This window comes from Balearica regulorum, chromosome 2 (assembly GCF_011004875.1).
Source record: "Balearica regulorum gibbericeps isolate bBalReg1 chromosome 2, bBalReg1.pri, whole genome shotgun sequence".
Lineage (NCBI taxonomy): Eukaryota > Metazoa > Chordata > Aves > Gruiformes > Gruidae > Balearica > Balearica regulorum.
The window spans coordinates 52,365,274-52,382,390 of NC_046185.1; the positions used below are offsets into that span (position 1 = coordinate 52,365,274).

The 17,117-nt window shown below is 40.7% G+C and overlaps 1 protein-coding gene across 4 annotated transcripts in view; it reads left to right on the forward strand.

Moving 5' to 3' along the window:
* ESCO1 (establishment of sister chromatid cohesion N-acetyltransferase 1) overlaps positions 1-17,117 on the forward strand; it is a 318,705-nt gene that overhangs the window by 277,620 nt on the left and 23,968 nt on the right. For 2 of the 4 annotated variants that reach the window (XR_012833852.1, XM_075744292.1), the window contains exons 2-7: positions 9,128-9,231; positions 9,422-9,620; positions 10,188-11,556; positions 12,199-12,310; positions 13,643-13,706; positions 15,738-15,852. Coding sequence is in view for 3 of the 4 variants with exons in the window: in XM_075744292.1 (XP_075600407.1) it covers positions 9,424-9,620; positions 10,188-11,556; positions 12,199-12,310; positions 13,643-13,706; positions 15,738-15,852 (1,857 nt within the window). In the remaining variant the exon portion in view is untranslated. Of the gene's footprint in view, positions 1-6,181; positions 6,455-6,533; positions 7,136-9,127; positions 9,232-9,421; positions 9,621-10,187; positions 11,557-12,198; positions 12,311-13,642; positions 13,707-15,737; positions 15,853-17,117 lie in introns of those variants that run through there. The other 2 variants (XM_075744293.1, XM_075744294.1) reach the window with 2 other exon arrangements.

Below are 17,117 nucleotides of genomic sequence, written 5' to 3' on the forward strand. Positions count from 1 at the left end.
GGTCCAATCTCATATACATATCCACATGAGATATTTCTCTTTAAAGCTATGTCTAGCAAATGTCTATAAAGGTGGGGGGTTTTTTCCCCCCCCCAAACATAGAGTGCTTTTCCTTACACCCCGTTAGAGAAAATGCATTGCTCAAAGCACAGCGTGCCAAGTGGCAACAATTTTACTATGGATATCTTCAAGCTTTCCCAGTCATATATATAAAATATATATATGAAATATATAATGTAGACCCTTACCTTGGTTCTTGCCGGGGGGACCCAAGCTAGCAAAAAGTTTATGGCCCTTCTTGCTATGTGTTATCTTTGTACCTTTTACACAGAGTTGTTTGTGCCTTGTTCACACCAGTCAGCCAAAATACAGACTCCAGAATTCAAGTCAACTCCTCTATTCAATGTGAATTCATAGGGCCTTTATTTGGCTTTTTATAGGATCTCAGTATCTAGACAGCAACAGGGATATGAAGTGTTGGAGGTGGGAGAAAATTGTTAGTTATCAATGCACTCATGCCTGGAAAGATGGAGCACAATGAAAATGAAATTCCAAGTTACAAAGGTTACAGATCCCTCTTAAAGAAAACTTTCTTCCTAGTTCAGAATCACAAAGTAGTTGAAGCTGGAGGGGACATATGTGCTCCAGAACATCCATCTCTTCTCAATTTGCTCTTGGAGTCAATGCAAGGTACTGTCCTTTTTATCTGTGAAGCCTTCAGTCACCCAGGAACAACCTGTGACTGTAGCTGTCTTACTACCAGATCATAAAGACCAAAATTTTAAGGTGTAATTTATTATGTCCACTCTTGGCAAATGGACTTAGAAAAAATGAACATAGAAGAATATGAATGCCAAGAAACTAAACCATGGTATATATTTCACACTGAACAGAAGAAGGATTAATGCTCTTTTTAGAAACCCAGACATACAACAGCACAGGTTACAAGACTTAGCAGAATGGGCTATGAAGAACAGTCTACAACTCTACAGGAGCTGGTGTCCAGAAAATGTCAATAAAATGCTGGTGACTCCAGGCAGGTCATCATGGTCGTGTGTCAGTACGGCATGGTCCAGACATCAACATGCTGACTGAAGAGTCCAATCACTCTGACTAACCATTACGGAGACTGGAAAGGGCTCCACTTTTAAAATTACTCCCCAGATGTGATTTAGGAAGCTCCTCCTTACCTCCTCCCTGCTGCAAGTTGCCATTTCCAACTGAGATCTAATAGTCAGACAACTGTTTCTGCCCTTCAAGTCAACAGAATGGAGCAGCTTGCTTACCTCAGCAGCTTCCAAATGTTTCAGACAACAGCCCCCCTTCCTTTTTCTGTAATTCTCTGGCCCCCTATGCACCACTCGCATACATACATATCCACTGTCTGCCCTGGCCCCCAATCTCTGCAAACCAACTGCCAGCCTTCCCTCCAGATGAAACTATCTACTGCTCCCCTCATCCCCTGAAAAAATCTCACATTCAGCATACAAGAAAAATGGACAAGTCCTAGCCTAGTTTTTTTCCTTTCTCCCTACAAAAACACCAAACCAAAAAAGACTCTGACCACACCCACACACACTTTCAACATGGGCCCCCTGCTTTCTTAGCTAGATTCCCTGCAAAGCTCTTTAACTCCAGGCAGTCAAGGCATCCTCCAATCCCTGTTGTCCCACGTGCCATCTGCACAGGAATTTCACAGGGAAACTGCCTCTTTCACCTACAACTACAGCTACCTGGCTCGGCCCTGCCAGGAAGAGGACTTCTAGCCCTGCACACGGTGCTCATGAACAAGCACACCGTGCTCTGCCAGGCCACTTCAGCTCAATGCACCATTGCCCTGGGAAAAAAAACATTCATTACCCGAGTTGCTGTCACACACAGGTACCCTTCAGCCTAAGCCACGTGCTGTGGTTCTCAGCCCAGGATGCCAGCTGGTCAAAAAGAGCCTGATATGCTCACGGCAATGAAGAAAGAGGAAGGTATACAAAAGCCCAAGACAATCTCCCTGGAGGCTTTCCACACACCTCCATCATACATGCTAGATCCCCTCCCCACAATAGGCTAGTGGTGCTTCTTACTAGCCAGCAAAATAACTCCTGCAGCCAGTCTGCTGTAGAATATCCCAGTCATGTTTTGGGTTGGTTTTTTTTTTTAAATAATTTTCATTCCAACAGAAGAAAAGGAAAAATCTGCCAAATGCACCAGCAGCCACAACAGCCAATGGTTCTTCATTGGCAAACACCTCTTCCTCTGAGGGATGCAATTTTCCTGTCTCTCTATTGGAGACAAAAATCAGCCTCTCCCTTCTTCCTGGTAGAGGGACTTTTTGAATTTGCTGAATGGATGGAAATCAGGGCGCTATGCTGCCTCAGCTGCTCTTCCAGGCCCATAAAGGATCTATACGTACAGTGATTAGAAAACCACTGGTTTAAATCAGCCTCACATGTGGCCTTAGTTAACCTGAGGCATTATTCTGATGCATTAGGACTGACTGCAGGGTTAATTAACCTTGCAGCTGAGAGGTTTAAGCAGCTACTGCCTCTTGGTTGTCAGCCATGGCTTCCTCCCTTTCTCCACCAGATGAGATGCCCGATAGGGCAGGTTGGAAGTGTGTTAGCACGTCACATGGGGCTGTGAGGTCTGTGTGCTAGCAGGACTGCTGGGATTGAGCTTGGGATCAAGAGCTCAATCCTCTAACTACGTAGCCCACCCTAAGGGTGCAGTTTCACAAGCAGCTGCCAATGTTAAGAGCTCCCTCATGCCAAAAGGGAAAGGCTTGCTCTTCCTCCTCTGCCGCCTTTACTTATTCTCTCAGATTCCAGTCATATGGTCCTCAGCCTTTCTTGCCCAGGCAGAATATGACCCAGTTTTTCCACTGGGTTAATGTTTTGCTAGTTCAGTGAGTTAAATTTGCTTGCCTAGAGGGGTCCCTCAGATGTTAGAGGGTGAGTGGCACAAGGTAAGGAGTTGGAGCACACTGCTGAGAGTGGGGAAGGAAAGCAGAGAAAATAGTGGGAGAGGCTTCCCCTTTTCGGTGACGGTCAACTGGGTCACTGCATGTCCCAAAGCTGTAGCTCAACAGGGCACTCTCTGCAATTAGTGCAATGACCCATGTATCACCTCAGTTACTGCTCCTGTGAAAAAAGGCATCACCTAGAAGCAAGTCATTTTTCATTTAGCTGCAGTCAAGAAGCACTCCAGCAGTATTACAGTAGTGGTAAAAAAGGCTAAATTAACACAAAATCCTTTTGGGGTTAAATCTGTCCTATCCACATACTCCACCTATATGAATGCAGTTCCTCCTCCTTCCCCAGGTCCCCTAATTCTACAGCAAATCCGTGTCCGAGCACTCCTGTTCATATTCACAACTTCCAAGGAGAGTAAATTTCTGTAAATTTTGTGTTCTTTCAGCAAAGTGACATTTGCTAGCAAGTTCACACTGACATCAGTGCTTCAAAATGCTGCCACCTTCTGTGGAAAACCGGAAATGTACTAATATTCTTCTATCCCATGAAATGAGTTTTTCCAAGTTTTGGAAAGGCTTTGTAAGAATGCCTGTTTCTTTACTACTTCCCTGATGTACAGCAAATTACTATTCCACAGATGGATGTGAGAAAATCTAGCTTTACTGACTTCATGTTCCTAAGAAAGGGGGATGGGAAAACATCGTGTTAAATTTACAAAGTTAGTGATAACATAAAAAAATGCTTTTATCATCCTCCAGGAAATTTACAGGCAACCCACTGATTAAACTATCCTTCATCTGGAAAGTATTCTGCAGGTTACTGTAGGAGAGCAGGAGACCACATGTTGCTGTGTTTGTTGTAGAGTCACAACAGATTATCATGCATTGAAGAGGAGCTGTAATAAGGAGTTATAAATAACATCTCCTCCTATCAGCTTTTAAAAAAACCTGCAGCTGCTGAAAATTTCCATTTGTCTCAGACAAACTGTGCTTCAACGAAGTGTGTCCAGAAAGAGGACTTATCAAGGAAGGCAGTTCCTTGTTTCAGTTAATAAAGAGACAAAAAAAATTTACAGACAGAACAAAATATCTCCAGGTAATTTGATCTATACATAAAAATTTTTATGCTATTCAGCAACTTGACTGCAATATCCAACAATTAGTCTCATAAATGTGATAGCTATGGAGATCAGTAAAATGTTTGGAAGATTATAAAAAAAGAGCCTAAAAAGTTTATTATAAAAAAACCCCACTTTTTAAATACTTCAAATATTAACAAAAGAATATTTGCAGAACGTTTATGCCGTGTAGCTTCCAAGTACTAAATTACTTGTGTGGTCTCTGTTAGTTCAGCAAACTGTAACCACAAATCTGTACAGGAAATCAGAAATCTCTGGGAGAAACCCTGTCACACGCTGCCATTCAAAAATTTTTCTTCTAACATCTTTCATAGTCATTTATTGGTTGGTTAATGCCAAGGTTCATCGTGCTGTTCTCCAGTCGTTCTGATGTATACACGTCACCATGTAAGTTAGCAATCAAATAAGCTGAGGCTGTATCTATATCAGCGAGTAGGACTTATGGATAGGAGCAGACAGGCACAGCAAAGCTAGTTAACATGGAGATCCTGACACACATACTGTATGCATTTCAGGTAGGGTGTACATCAGGTTAGCCATAGCCTGGTAAAATGGTCGGAATGCACTAGGTATGCACGAGGTAGCTCTACATTAGTATTCTAGTTAGCATCAGGAGCTAATTAGAAACTGCCAGTTCTAGCATCAGGAGCACACTTTTGAAGGAAACTTTCTGACTGCTCCCACTTGTCATGCAGGGTCTTGGAGTGTGCATAATGGATTCCTTTTGAAGGAAATCAAACCCACAGATACATCCCCAGAACACACCCAACGCGTTCCAACCCTAGAGGTCACTGCATCCACAGAAGTAGACTAAAGCTGGTCTGGACTGGCACATCAGTGGTGTGGATGGCAGATCCTCAGCTCCCCTTCTCTCACTCAGAACTTCTCTAATTACTCACCAACATAGACTTAGGCTCAGACCCGGAAATACCCTGAGGCAATGAAGCCACAACGTAAGGATAGATGAGGCACAAATCCATTACCCAGTGTATTAAGGACTGAAATATCCCAGAAAATTGAAAAAAAAAGTATCACAAATACACAGTTATGCCACGGAACCAGTTGTGAAACATGATACAGACTACAACTTTTAAAACAGCTAGCTGGCATCTGTAGGGTTATTACTGAACCTGGCAAAGCAAACCTCACTGGACTCAAAAAGGCAGTTCACCGAGCAAATTCCTTGCTCTGGAGAGAGAAACAGACACCTCACAGGACCAGCATGCATCCAGCACGGCTCTTTAGCTTAGTCTCTGAGACACAGATGAGCACCTGTCCTGCTTTTATGCTCAAGCCCCACACACCAGCACAATGCTGCACCTGTGCTTAGGAGACCCACAGTTGTCTGCACACCTAAAGCAAAACTGATAAGCAGGAAATCCCCAGCAACCCCAAAATGTATCTCTACACCCTTAGGGAAGTTTCCAAAGGTGTTGCAAAAGCAGAGATCACTTCCAGAACAGCACCAAAACCAAACCAACCTTCAGAGGGATTTCCAGACATATTCGTGATAAGCAGCCCACTGACACTTAAATGCTGCTGTGACCGCATAATGCTGCAACACCATTACAAGTAAGCTTATGATTTGGGGAGATTTTTCATTTTGCATTTAGTTGTGCTAGTCATGAGGTGTCACTGACACACTGCAGGCCACGACATCAATCACTTCGTCACCACTGGCCTGCCAGCACGCGGTGCTGCTTTCCCTCTCGGTTTTGGCAGGTGAGGAGACCAATGGCAGAGAACGGAGCTTACCAACCAACCCGGGCCCGAACCGGTGCGAGCTGGCCGGGCCGCCGGGATAACGCCGCCAGGCCGGACGGGGGCAGTGCCCTGCACCCGCTGAGGCGGTGGGGGCAGACCGCCCGCCTCACAGACGGTCCACTGAGGGCGGGCGGTTGGGCGGTGCTGCAGGCCCAATCCCCAGCGGACAGCACACGCCGCCCCGCCCGGCACCCCCGCAGCGCTCCCCTCACACAGGCCCTTACGTCTACGGAGCCCGCTGCGCGCGCACACAGGCCCGCCCGCCGGAGACGGGACTCTTCCGGCGGGCGGGGCGGGGCGGGGCGGGGCTGCGGCCGTGCCCGGATGTGAGCAGGTTCGGGGCTCGGGCTCGCCGCTTGCGCAGGGGCATAGGAAGAGGGCGTGAGCCGCGCTGACACGGACGCCGCAGCCTGCGCGCGCCTCCGCTCACGCACGCACCCGCCCCGGCCCCGCGCGCGTGCGTGCCGCCCCCCCCCCCCCGTCGCGCGTCTCCGCCCCGCCCCCTCCTCCCCCCGCTCCCGCAGCTGGCAAGCCGGGCGAGGAGGGCGGCTCGCGCTGCCGGCACGTCGCTGACAACTCGCGCGAGGTAAGCGGCCGCCTTGCGCCGGAGGGCGCGCGGGGGGGGGGGGGGGGGGGGGGGGGGTGAGGAAGTTTGTCCCCCCTCGCCCCGCGTGCCAACGGCTCCCGTCAGCCTTTCGACCCCCGCTCCGTGACCGGTAGCCTTTCCTGGCGGAGAGAGGTGCTGTCTGCCCCCGCCTCGGGGCTGAAAGGCCAGCGTCTCCTCCTCGGGCCTGCCTCGCCGGCCGCGGCCCGGTCTCGGGCCTGCCTGCGGCCGCCGCTGTCTCCGCGATCGCGGTGGGAGTGAGCGGGCGATACCCTCTCGCCGGCTCCTCGCGAGTGGGAGCTTGGGGTGGGGGGGGCGCCTTGCGGTGCACGGCTTCTCCGCAGCCCCCGCCTTGCCCCTCGGTGGCGCTTGCCTTGGCCTGAGGAACCCTTGGCCGGGTTTAGGGGCTCCCTGCCAGGCCCTGCTCCAGAAGGGTTGTCACGGCGGGGCTCTGAGGCGGATGACACTGGGCCACGCTTGGAGACCTTCCCTTCCTTCCTCATGAGTTCATCGTGGGGTCTCAACCTCGTGTGAAGGCTGCGAGGTTCTGTTGTGGCATTCAGCAGGGGAGGCTCATGCATGAGACCCCAGTGCCCTGTCAAGCAGGTGTACCCCCAGTCTCAGTAGAGACCAAGGGCTCGCTTCTGCTTTAAGGACTTGAGGGTGTGGGAGTTAATGCTTCTGGTTTTCTTCTAGTTCTTGCACCAAAGCCTTTGATTGTTGCGAAGTTCGTTCTTGCACTTTTGTATCTTCCCTTCTTTCCGTAATCTGGCTTTTACTAGAGGGGACTTCTTGAGGGCAGAAACTGCCAGTTCTTGAATGTCTGGAAAAGTCCTTGCTCTGCTGTGCAAAGTATTAGTAGAAAATAAATGCTATTAAAGAACCAGTTCTTTTTGTGGGAGGAGAATGTATTTGTCAGTGTCGCGAGAAGCAATACCGGTGAGGGAAGGATTATATTTTCTGATTTGTACTTCAAAGTCTTTCTTGAGTATGCCATGTCCTGTGGCTGAGAGTGACAGTGATGTCTGTGTGCGTCTGGAAGAAAACCAAGAAGGTCTAGGTGTATACAGTATGTGTCATGGTGTTCTCAAATTCTGAGAGTCAATGGTGTGCTCTAAACTAAGAGAATGTAAGACCAAAGACTACAGGAATAAGGGCTGTTATTTTCAGTCTGACTGGCTATACAGCAGCTCTGACAGATAGTCTTTGACTAGTGGAAACCCGTAGGCTTGTTAAATGTCAAGGAGCTCATGGGCTATTAGAAGTAAGGCATACAAATTCCGTTATCTGCTCCTTAGGGAAACACATGGAAATAGCACTATGAAAAGTGCTGTTAGAGATTTCTTCCCTGGATATGTTCTTTAATTCTATCTCAGATATCAATTGCTGGTCATGCAGCTTCTTTAAAGGAGAAAGAAGACAGCACTGGTGTCTGGAGTTTGAGCATTATCAGTCTTGGGCGGTTAGAAGTACCTTCATAAAAGAGTAGGTAACTGAAAATGGGGTTAAGGACAATTTAAGGTCTGAAAGAAAAGAAAAAGTACAGCTCTTTTTTCTTTTGGATAATGAATAATTATTAAAAGGAACTTAATGTAAGTATCTTTCAAATTCTTAGAAAAAGACACGCATTTGTCAATAGTGGAAGGCTTACTGTAGTTGTCATGAAATGAAAGTATCTGGTCTCTGTTATACAATTGGTAACTTAAAGTTCCCACTTGACCTTAAAATCTGTCAGATTTAACATCAGATTAGTTAAGGTTTGAAAAGTAATATGATTTTGTTACAGAAATATTTCTTTGTCAATCTATCAATGGCAAAAATTAACAAATAATTCTTGACCTAAAAAGGTGATAGGGAAGTTCTGAGCACTGCGTTGTCCAGTAAACTTAATTTTAAAAAGATATTAGTGACACTGCTGAGCAATTATTACTTATGCCATAACATTATTACTTATGCCATAACATAAAAACAGTGTCCTTGAATAAGAGAACTTAAAAGTTTTAGAAGCCACAAATAGGTGTGAAAGGTACGATCAACTGAATCAGTGAAGACCTTTTACTGAGGATCTCCACTAGTTTTCAGACTCGTGTGCAGATTAACTTCTGCATCATTAACATCATTTCAGTTCTTATGAAGACATCATTTTTAACTGCCCAAGGCAAATGTCTCAACGCTACTTTCTAGGCTTTCTGTCTCTGATTTGAAGCTGAAGACATGTTATAAGGAACAGTTATAGGCAGTTGCTGATGTCTATGAAGTTCTATAGTAGCAGCCACAGAACTTAGTAGAGTCTGATAGATTTATTCACTGTTGCTGTGAGGCACAGGATTGACAGCAGGCCTGCTTTTTTGCAGGCTATGAAAGGGAGCAGCATACTATTTTCTGGAAAAATGCAAAAGGTTGAGAAAATTCCTTTGAAATGGCACTATATGTGCCACCTTTCGAAAGGTAAAAGGGTAATGCTTGAGACAACAAAATGCCAAAAATTGTTGGATATGGAGATAAAATTTGTAGGTTTTTTTTTTTTAATTGATTATCAAACTTTAAAGCTAAGCATTGTTTGAAGAGATGGAAGAGGGTGGGAATGCCAAATTCAGAGTCTGACAAGGAAGTTAATAAAATGCTTACCACATGAACGTTTTATATTTTTCATAGGTGGCATGAAACGTCCTGTTCGTAAGCATATACATAAGGAATGCTCTGGGAACACCTTGATAAGTTACTTTGGCCTAAACATCGATTGCCTCTTGTAAAAACCTGTAAGTAAAATAAAGGTATTTTGATTTGAGATTGCTTTGATGATTTGCTTCCTGATCACAGTTAGCATGATCTGCCTCTAAAAGAAAAAGCTCCTTTTGTAAAATGGGTAAATCTTCGGTTAAATTAACTGACATGGTAACAATAGTTGCCAGAGACTCTAAAAGCTGAATCAGTTACTGTGTTTTACAGAAATGGCAGCTCAGAAAAGGAAGTCTATGTTAGTAGAGCCTTCTGCTAAACGTCCAAAGCTGGACAAGAACAACAAACCATCACCGGTGAAGAAGGAAAAAGAAGTGTCAGATACAAAACATGTCTCAAATAAATCAAAGCCTAATCAGTGTGCGGTGCAGGAGAAAACTGTACTCAAAACCTCTGTCAAATCAAACAGGTCAGTGACAAAAAAATAAGTAATTGTACTCGGTTATCTTCCTAGACTAAATTAGTGCAGAACCAGGCTAAGCAGAATGAATTTGAGTTAAAGATACAACTAAATAGTTAAATAGTACTAGTGGGAAGATCAGGCTTAAATCATTAAGTATGAGATCTGCTACATGATCTTTCTCTGGAACCATCTTAGTGTCTTGAAATCCAGAAAGAATTCCTCCAAAAACATTTCTGAAGTGAAAATAAATCTAGTACTATATAAGCTAATACTTAATTTAAAAACCACAAACATCAACATTTAAAAACTGCTAGAGATGTTAAAAAAATTCATCTGGGATTCATAGTTCAGTCTTGCCATGCATAAAAAACGTTAAGTGCTACACTTAAGAGTAACCAGGTGGAAGTGAAGTCTTGTTAAAATGATTCTAGAGAAAATTCTTCTGAAAGTATTGAGGGTGTAAGATCTAGTGTTTTAAGAAAAGAAGAGGCAGGGGTTAGTAGGAATGAGAAGAGTTTTACAACAAATTCTACTTTCTAGATGCTGAAAAATATTATTATTTGAATATTTCAGTGACAACACCAACGAACCTGAACTAGGAATGCGCATGACTACCAGATCAGCAGGATTCAACTCAAATAATAAAACAGTACCTAAGCAAAAGGTCCAACAGCAGCCTAAATCAACAAAAAATAAGGAGGTATGCCAGAAAAAATCTGTGCAAGAAATTCCTAAGTCAAAATGTGCAACTGCGCCAAATGAGCCAGTAATGAGGAGATCACAGAGACTGCAGCAGTTAACACATGTACATGTACCAGCAAGAACCCTGCGCAACAGAGAAGTTAAAGAAGAAAAAGCTTTGGAAGTTAAACAAAGTAGCCAGACAAAAAGACATGCTCCAAATGTTGCAGCAAAGGTACTTAAATCTGCTGGAGAGAAAACGGAACAGAAAAAGACAAAAATAAAGCCAAACAATACAAATGAGGATAAAGAAATACATGTAGAAGTCACCAGCTCTCTGAAAGAGAAAAAATGTAAAGCAGACAATAAAAATGATAATTCCAACAGCTTTCAACACAACCTTCAAGGGGCATCATTATGTCATCAGAGGATTGAGGAAGTTAAGAAAGACAAAATGGGCCCTGTATCTCCTATCCCTAGCAACACAAAGAAAGTGGAAACAGACTCTCTTAAGTCAAATTCTAAGACAGTAACTAAGGAAAAGCAACAAATGCATCAGAACGTAAAAAACAGTGCAAAACCACAAAAGATTTCACAGCCATCTGTAAGTGAAACAAATGTGGCTGATCAACCAGAAAATGATGCAAAATCCAAAAGGGTAAGCATCCTTGAACTTTGTGAAGAAATCGCAGGTGAGATTGAGTCAGATACAGTAGAAGTGAAAAAAGATTCCCCTAATGCTGAGTATAGAAAAACAGAAGAAAAGCATGCCAACGTACAGCTTCAACAAAGTGAAATGCTTACTCAGAAAGAACCTAGTCAAAGTACTCAATGCAAACGTTTTTTCCCTAGCAAAAAAGGAATGCCTGTCAAATGCACTCTAAATGGTAGAAATAACTCTTCAAACAAAAACTCTAAATGGACCAAAATTAAATTACTGAAAGCTAGTAACATGAAGCAAAGTAACTTAAATTCTGCAAATGCCCCCAAACTTCCTTTGTTAAAAGATTACTCTGAAGTTTCAGAGGCAAGTCAAATAGCTACAGAAGCAGAGCCTCCGAAGGCACAAGGCAAGCTGTCAATAACAAGACTCTCTGAGAATGAAAGTGCAGTTTGTGTGCAGGAGAAATCAGATCCTTCATCTGAAAGAGCTGGAGCTAAAGAAGTGACATTAGAAATAAAACAGCCCACAAAGAGAGGTGCAGAAAATGGTTTGTTGCGTAATTTGACAAAACATTTATGTGAGCCAAGACCAGATGAGGTAAGTCATTTTAATTATGGTGTACGGTAGGAGGGTGTTCTAAATCTGTTCTGTTTTCTGAGAATGCCGTGCTCAGAAAGTTGGTTTTAACAATGACTTTATTTTACAGTAACTTAAAATTTTCAAATGTATTAAAGATCCTTTACTGGTGTGTTGTCATAGATGGGATGATAGTAAGCTGGAAAATGAATCTGTTCCACCCTCCTAAGTTCTGTAGTTAACTAAATGTTGATTGATTAAATTTCCTGCTGGAGCCAGAGGTTGTACAGATTCATACAGACACTTTTTGATGACTTAAGCTTGCATAGCTGTTCTGTTCTGAAAAGGCGTATTAAAAGAAATGAGAGGGGAAGAGTGTTCTCTATCTGAATGAGCTTCTATTAAAATATAAGATTTTAAGGACAAAGGTGTTCTATAGGAAGTATTTTACAAGCTTATATATAAAATGAAAAATATTTTTTTCAAAATTAATACCACAAACTTCAACATGGACTAGCTAATCAATTGCATTTTGTTTGCCTACAAAAAATGTAGGAATCAGAAAACTGGTGCTGTATTCAAAATGTTAATATTTAGTTAACTGAGTAGTTTTGCTAATAGGTTAGACGCATTAAATAGTTTAATGTTTTCTGTTTTGTTTAGAACTTTCAATTACATTTGGAATCAAGTCCAGAAAGTTCTCCAGTAAAATATGTTACAGCCCCTAAACCACCAAAACAATTAAAAAAAGAACCCGGAGAAAGTGAACCTCAAGGTAACTGTTTACTACTAATTTTTCTTCTGACCAGTTACATGGGAAGCATAAGTCTTCCTTTCAGAGGAGTGTTTTGCAGAATAAGGTACAGTTGGTGCAGAACTAAACTTCTGGGATTGGAACTGTTCATCAGGGTTTTGTTTTTCTTCATGTGTCACACCCAGGGCCACTTCAGTAGCAGTGAATGTCCTTTTATCTCTGGGCTGTGTAGTGGCAGAGAGAGGTGTCTGTTTTTCTACCCAGCTCTGCTTTTAGTGTGTCTTTGTGGTTTATGTATGAATATTTTAGTGTTTAAATATGCTCCATTTGAGTAAAAGTGACAACTTTTAAAAAAAACCACAAACAAACAGAAAAAACGCCAACCAAATCCTTTCATTTTCCATGTAATAAAGTAGTAAAACTTCCATATTTCAATTGGGTTTTGGGATCAATTTCTGTTAAGGAGTCTCCATTGGTTACCACTTCTTTTGCATAATTATCTGCATTTCTTTATCCTAAATTGTTCTACTTGATCTTGACCAAATTATTAATTGAGTAATCACTCTCCTGTTTTTATTACCCAGTTGCCATTTACCAGTCTGGGAATGTAGTTTGTCAAACCTTATGATGAGTGTCATGTGAATATTTTGACTCAAGTACATTTGACTAAGAAATATTACTGATGGATCATTAATATATCTCTTCATTAACTTCCCTCTTGATATTTCATCTTTTTGCTTTTGGGTTTTTGGTTTGTTGGGGTTTTTGGTTTGGTTTGAGGTTTGGGGTTTTTTTGTGGGTTTGTTTCATTTTGGTTTTTTAATCTGAACCTGATTTTGAGTACACTGTTTAACTATTTAGCTTTACTAAATAATTTCTTTCCCTGCCATTGTAGGGTATTTTTGAAGGGCAAAATACTCTAATTGTACTGTTAGAGAACGTAAAAAAAAAAAAAGTTTTTTCTTTCTTTGGTATTCTTGATTGGTTATTTTCCTTTAGTGTTACAGAACACACCTCAGATGGGGGCATACTATACATTTATGTTTCTAATATTGTACATAGAGCTGTTGGGTGTCTGTATAAACAGATTTAAACTCCTATGTAGTTTCACTACTGGCCTTCTTTAGCTGCTGGCAAACTGCTCTGCAGAACTGCTTTGCAAATTTTGAAGAAAAATGTGTATTTTAAGGTATATATGGAGAAGCATCTTGAATACTTCCTCAAGGTTGTATCTTTTTTATTGGCCATGAAGAAACTGCAACATTGTCTTGAATATGTTTTTGCAAATCACTACTTGTATAGCTCAAATTTCCTTTGCAATATAATGAAGTTATAATCTTTGATTAATTGTAGATTTGGCTCCCAAGCAGTTGACGCAAACTTCATTTACAAATCAAACTTCTGAAACTGAGAACAGGTACAGTATTTCATACATTATGAAATTACAGTAACCTTCCATAGAGTTACAAGAGGTTTTATTCTAAGACTAACTCTTTTACTGTCTCCCAGCCTCAACTTTCCGTTTCAATTAATTGACTTGTCCTTTATAAAAACAGACTTTCACTTTACCCAGTTATTAAGGGATGTTTTCATTTTTGTTAAGAAAATTATTAAGCAAGATATTTGTAGCTGCACATTTATTTTTAAAAATAGAATTTAAGAGTTGGGAAAACATTTCTAATGGTCTCTTCCTCAAATCAGATGATAACCAGAGTGTATGGGAAGGGTTTACCACATGATTTTTGCTAATTGAATTATTTCACTTACTCCTGGACGAGTTTTCTAATCCTTAAATTATGTGAGTCTTGTATATATGAAATCTTTTCAGGTAGGGAAGAGGGGATTTAATTTGGGATTGTTTTGTGATTGCTGTGAAATGAAGATGTCAGCTGCCATATAAAAAATGATTCTTGTTCTTACTACTAACTAAATTGTTCTCACTACCAGCAGTTCAAATTTGGATTTTATCCTTCGTCATATTGACTGTTGTAGTTTTTGAACAATTCTGACATAGTCTCTGATTTTAGCCAATTACAAGCTAAAGACAATAATTTCTTCTTACCCGATACCTTTAACAGCAACATAGTTGGCACAGTGGTTAGTACATGGATACTGTTTTCTGTATTCATAATGGAGAGAAGAAATGATGCGGTTCATTTTCAGTACATCTGTCTGAGACTAGATTAACAATTCTGACTAACCAGCCCTTTTGTACTTGTTGAAAAACTCTACTACTATGGAATTTCACAGAAGATGGGTGGTAAGGTAGATGTAAAACTAGTTAAATTAATATTTTTGATTTTTCACTAACTATTACAATAACTTTGATTTTTCATATTTTTATTCTCAGCTGCCAAACAGCTTTATGGTATCTACTCAAATTTATTAACTTAATTAGCTGAATAAGCCCATATTGCTTTGCTATTATTTGGATATAGATTTTTCTTGTGAGAGCCTTCTTACCCTGCTTTCCATATGCTATCCAAGATTTAAGCCATCATTCTTTCTGTGGTACTCCTGCCATAACATGGAGTAATGTGCGTATCTCCAGTGTAGCTATCTTTAAGGCTTTGTAAAAAAAATTTTAGTGGGAAAAGACAAACATTAAAGTAGCTACTCGATGCAAATTTTGGGCCATATGACAGGAATAAAAAAAAATAATCTCTCTGATTTAGCACAAAACCCACTCTTTTAAAAACGTCTGGCAAGAGTTTTTATTTTTGAAAAGGCTCACTGAATTAACTTGCTACGTGTACTACAACGGCTACTACAATGAAGTGTTTGGCCCTATATCCTTAGTTTGCTCAGAAACAGAAAATACATGAATGACTACTCAGAGTACGAGTATTTGTGTGTGTCTTTCAGTCATGACAAAGGGAAACTTAAACTGAGTGAAAGTCCAGTGATATCCATCCATTTATTCCTCAGGTCCTCTTTTCCCTCCCTTCACTGCCAGCCATTAGAAGAGAATAAGTTTGAATTGGAGAGATTTATGACATCTGTTTTATATTGCCCACTTGTATTTGTGGGAATATTTACATGGTCTGCTTTAGCAGCCTGATGTGTGATACCTAAAACTAGAAACCTAAACCTTACGTCGGAAATATATAGCATTAGGCAACAACAGTCATGTTCTGAAAATGCCTCAGTTAAATGCTTGTTTTAATGGTTGTGATTAACCTATCCCACTTCATTTTAAATTTAATTTTTTTTTCATAAAAAAATATTCTTAGGCTAAAATACAAATTGTATTTTTTGGTTAATCCTTTTATTTCCTTGTTTCTCCATTTGAATTACAAATAAAAATATATAGGACTGTATTTTGGGTAATTAACTTGGATTTGCATCTTGTTAAAGTTTAGTTATACTAATCACGACGACTTTGAATATATAGGATGACATGTATAAGTAGTCCCTTTTATAATATGAAATATATTTATATTTCAAGGGTTCCATTGTCAAATCCTTCACTAGCATCAAAATGCAGTAACTTCCTACCATCTGAGGAACATATTCAGAAGCTAAAAGAAGCAGGAAAAGATGGTGATAAGCAGCTGATCATAGTAAGTAATACCCTTTTAGTTAGGCTTATAGCTTCTCGAAGAAATTACTTCTGAATTTGCAGTGCTGTGGTTTTATGAACTTGTCTAGAAATCATTACTTATACATACTACTATTATGAGTGTAAATGATTTGTGAAAGTAGAACCTGTACTAGATTGTTGTTCAATGTTGATGGAAAAATGGTGGCAGACAGACTTAACATTTAAAGCTGATTCTTATTAAACAAATTTCTGCTTTTTTTAATAGAATGGCTATTCAGTAAAAATACAGTTATTTTAGGGAGAATGTATTTGCCTTAAGTGCAAAATCTAAATTTCTTAAAATTTCAGAATTGGAGGTGCATCTGGCAGATTGTGTGCAAAATTAATATCAACAGATTTATTCCTGCATCGTTCAAATTTCCATTGTTCTGAGACAAACGTAAAGATTTTCCTGTGTGGGTGCACTCATTTTCCCCATAATTTTTAAGCAGCAATACTAGTTTGGTTATTTGTTTTTTACTCTTTTTGCTGTTAGGTACCAAATGCAGGCATCTCTCTTAAAACAAGAAAATGCAAAATGAGAAGGGAGTGACACACAGTCACTTTTCTATCTTGTAGAATCATACAACTTGATAGTGAAACAACTGAAGTTTTTGGTTGTGTTTCATTTTGTGTTTTTAATAATTCACACATCAGATAATCCTTGAGAAATGAAAGGCTGGAGCTGGGAAGCTACAGAGGGAGAGGAATCCAGCCCATTAGGAAGGAGGACTCTGTAGTAAGCTTCTTATGAAATTACCCCTCTCACATACGTTATTACTGCTGGTCTTGCTAAATTGCAATTTTTTTCATGTAATACATGGGTTATACACATGAAAATATTAACTAAAATAGAACCAGATGAATTCTGAACACTCTCTTATATCTATACTGAAATATTTTAAAACCAGAGCTTCTGAGAACTAAATTGGTAAACATATCCTTGATTTGCCTAAAGTGATATAAATCTAGGCACTTGAATACCCAGTCACAGGATAATAAACGAACTGTATCTAACATTTAAGAAGTATTTCAGCTGTTGCCTCTTTGAAACTCATTTTACCAACAGAGTTAAAATGCATGATTAAATATCTTAACTATATTAAAAGGACTATAAGAATATACCTTTTCATTTCAGTAAAGCTAACTGAATTTTTGCTCATACAGTAATAGAACTTGACTGGAGAGTTGCTAGGACAAGAAGAAACGCCTAACTTTCTGGTTAGCTACTGAAGAGAGGTTGTG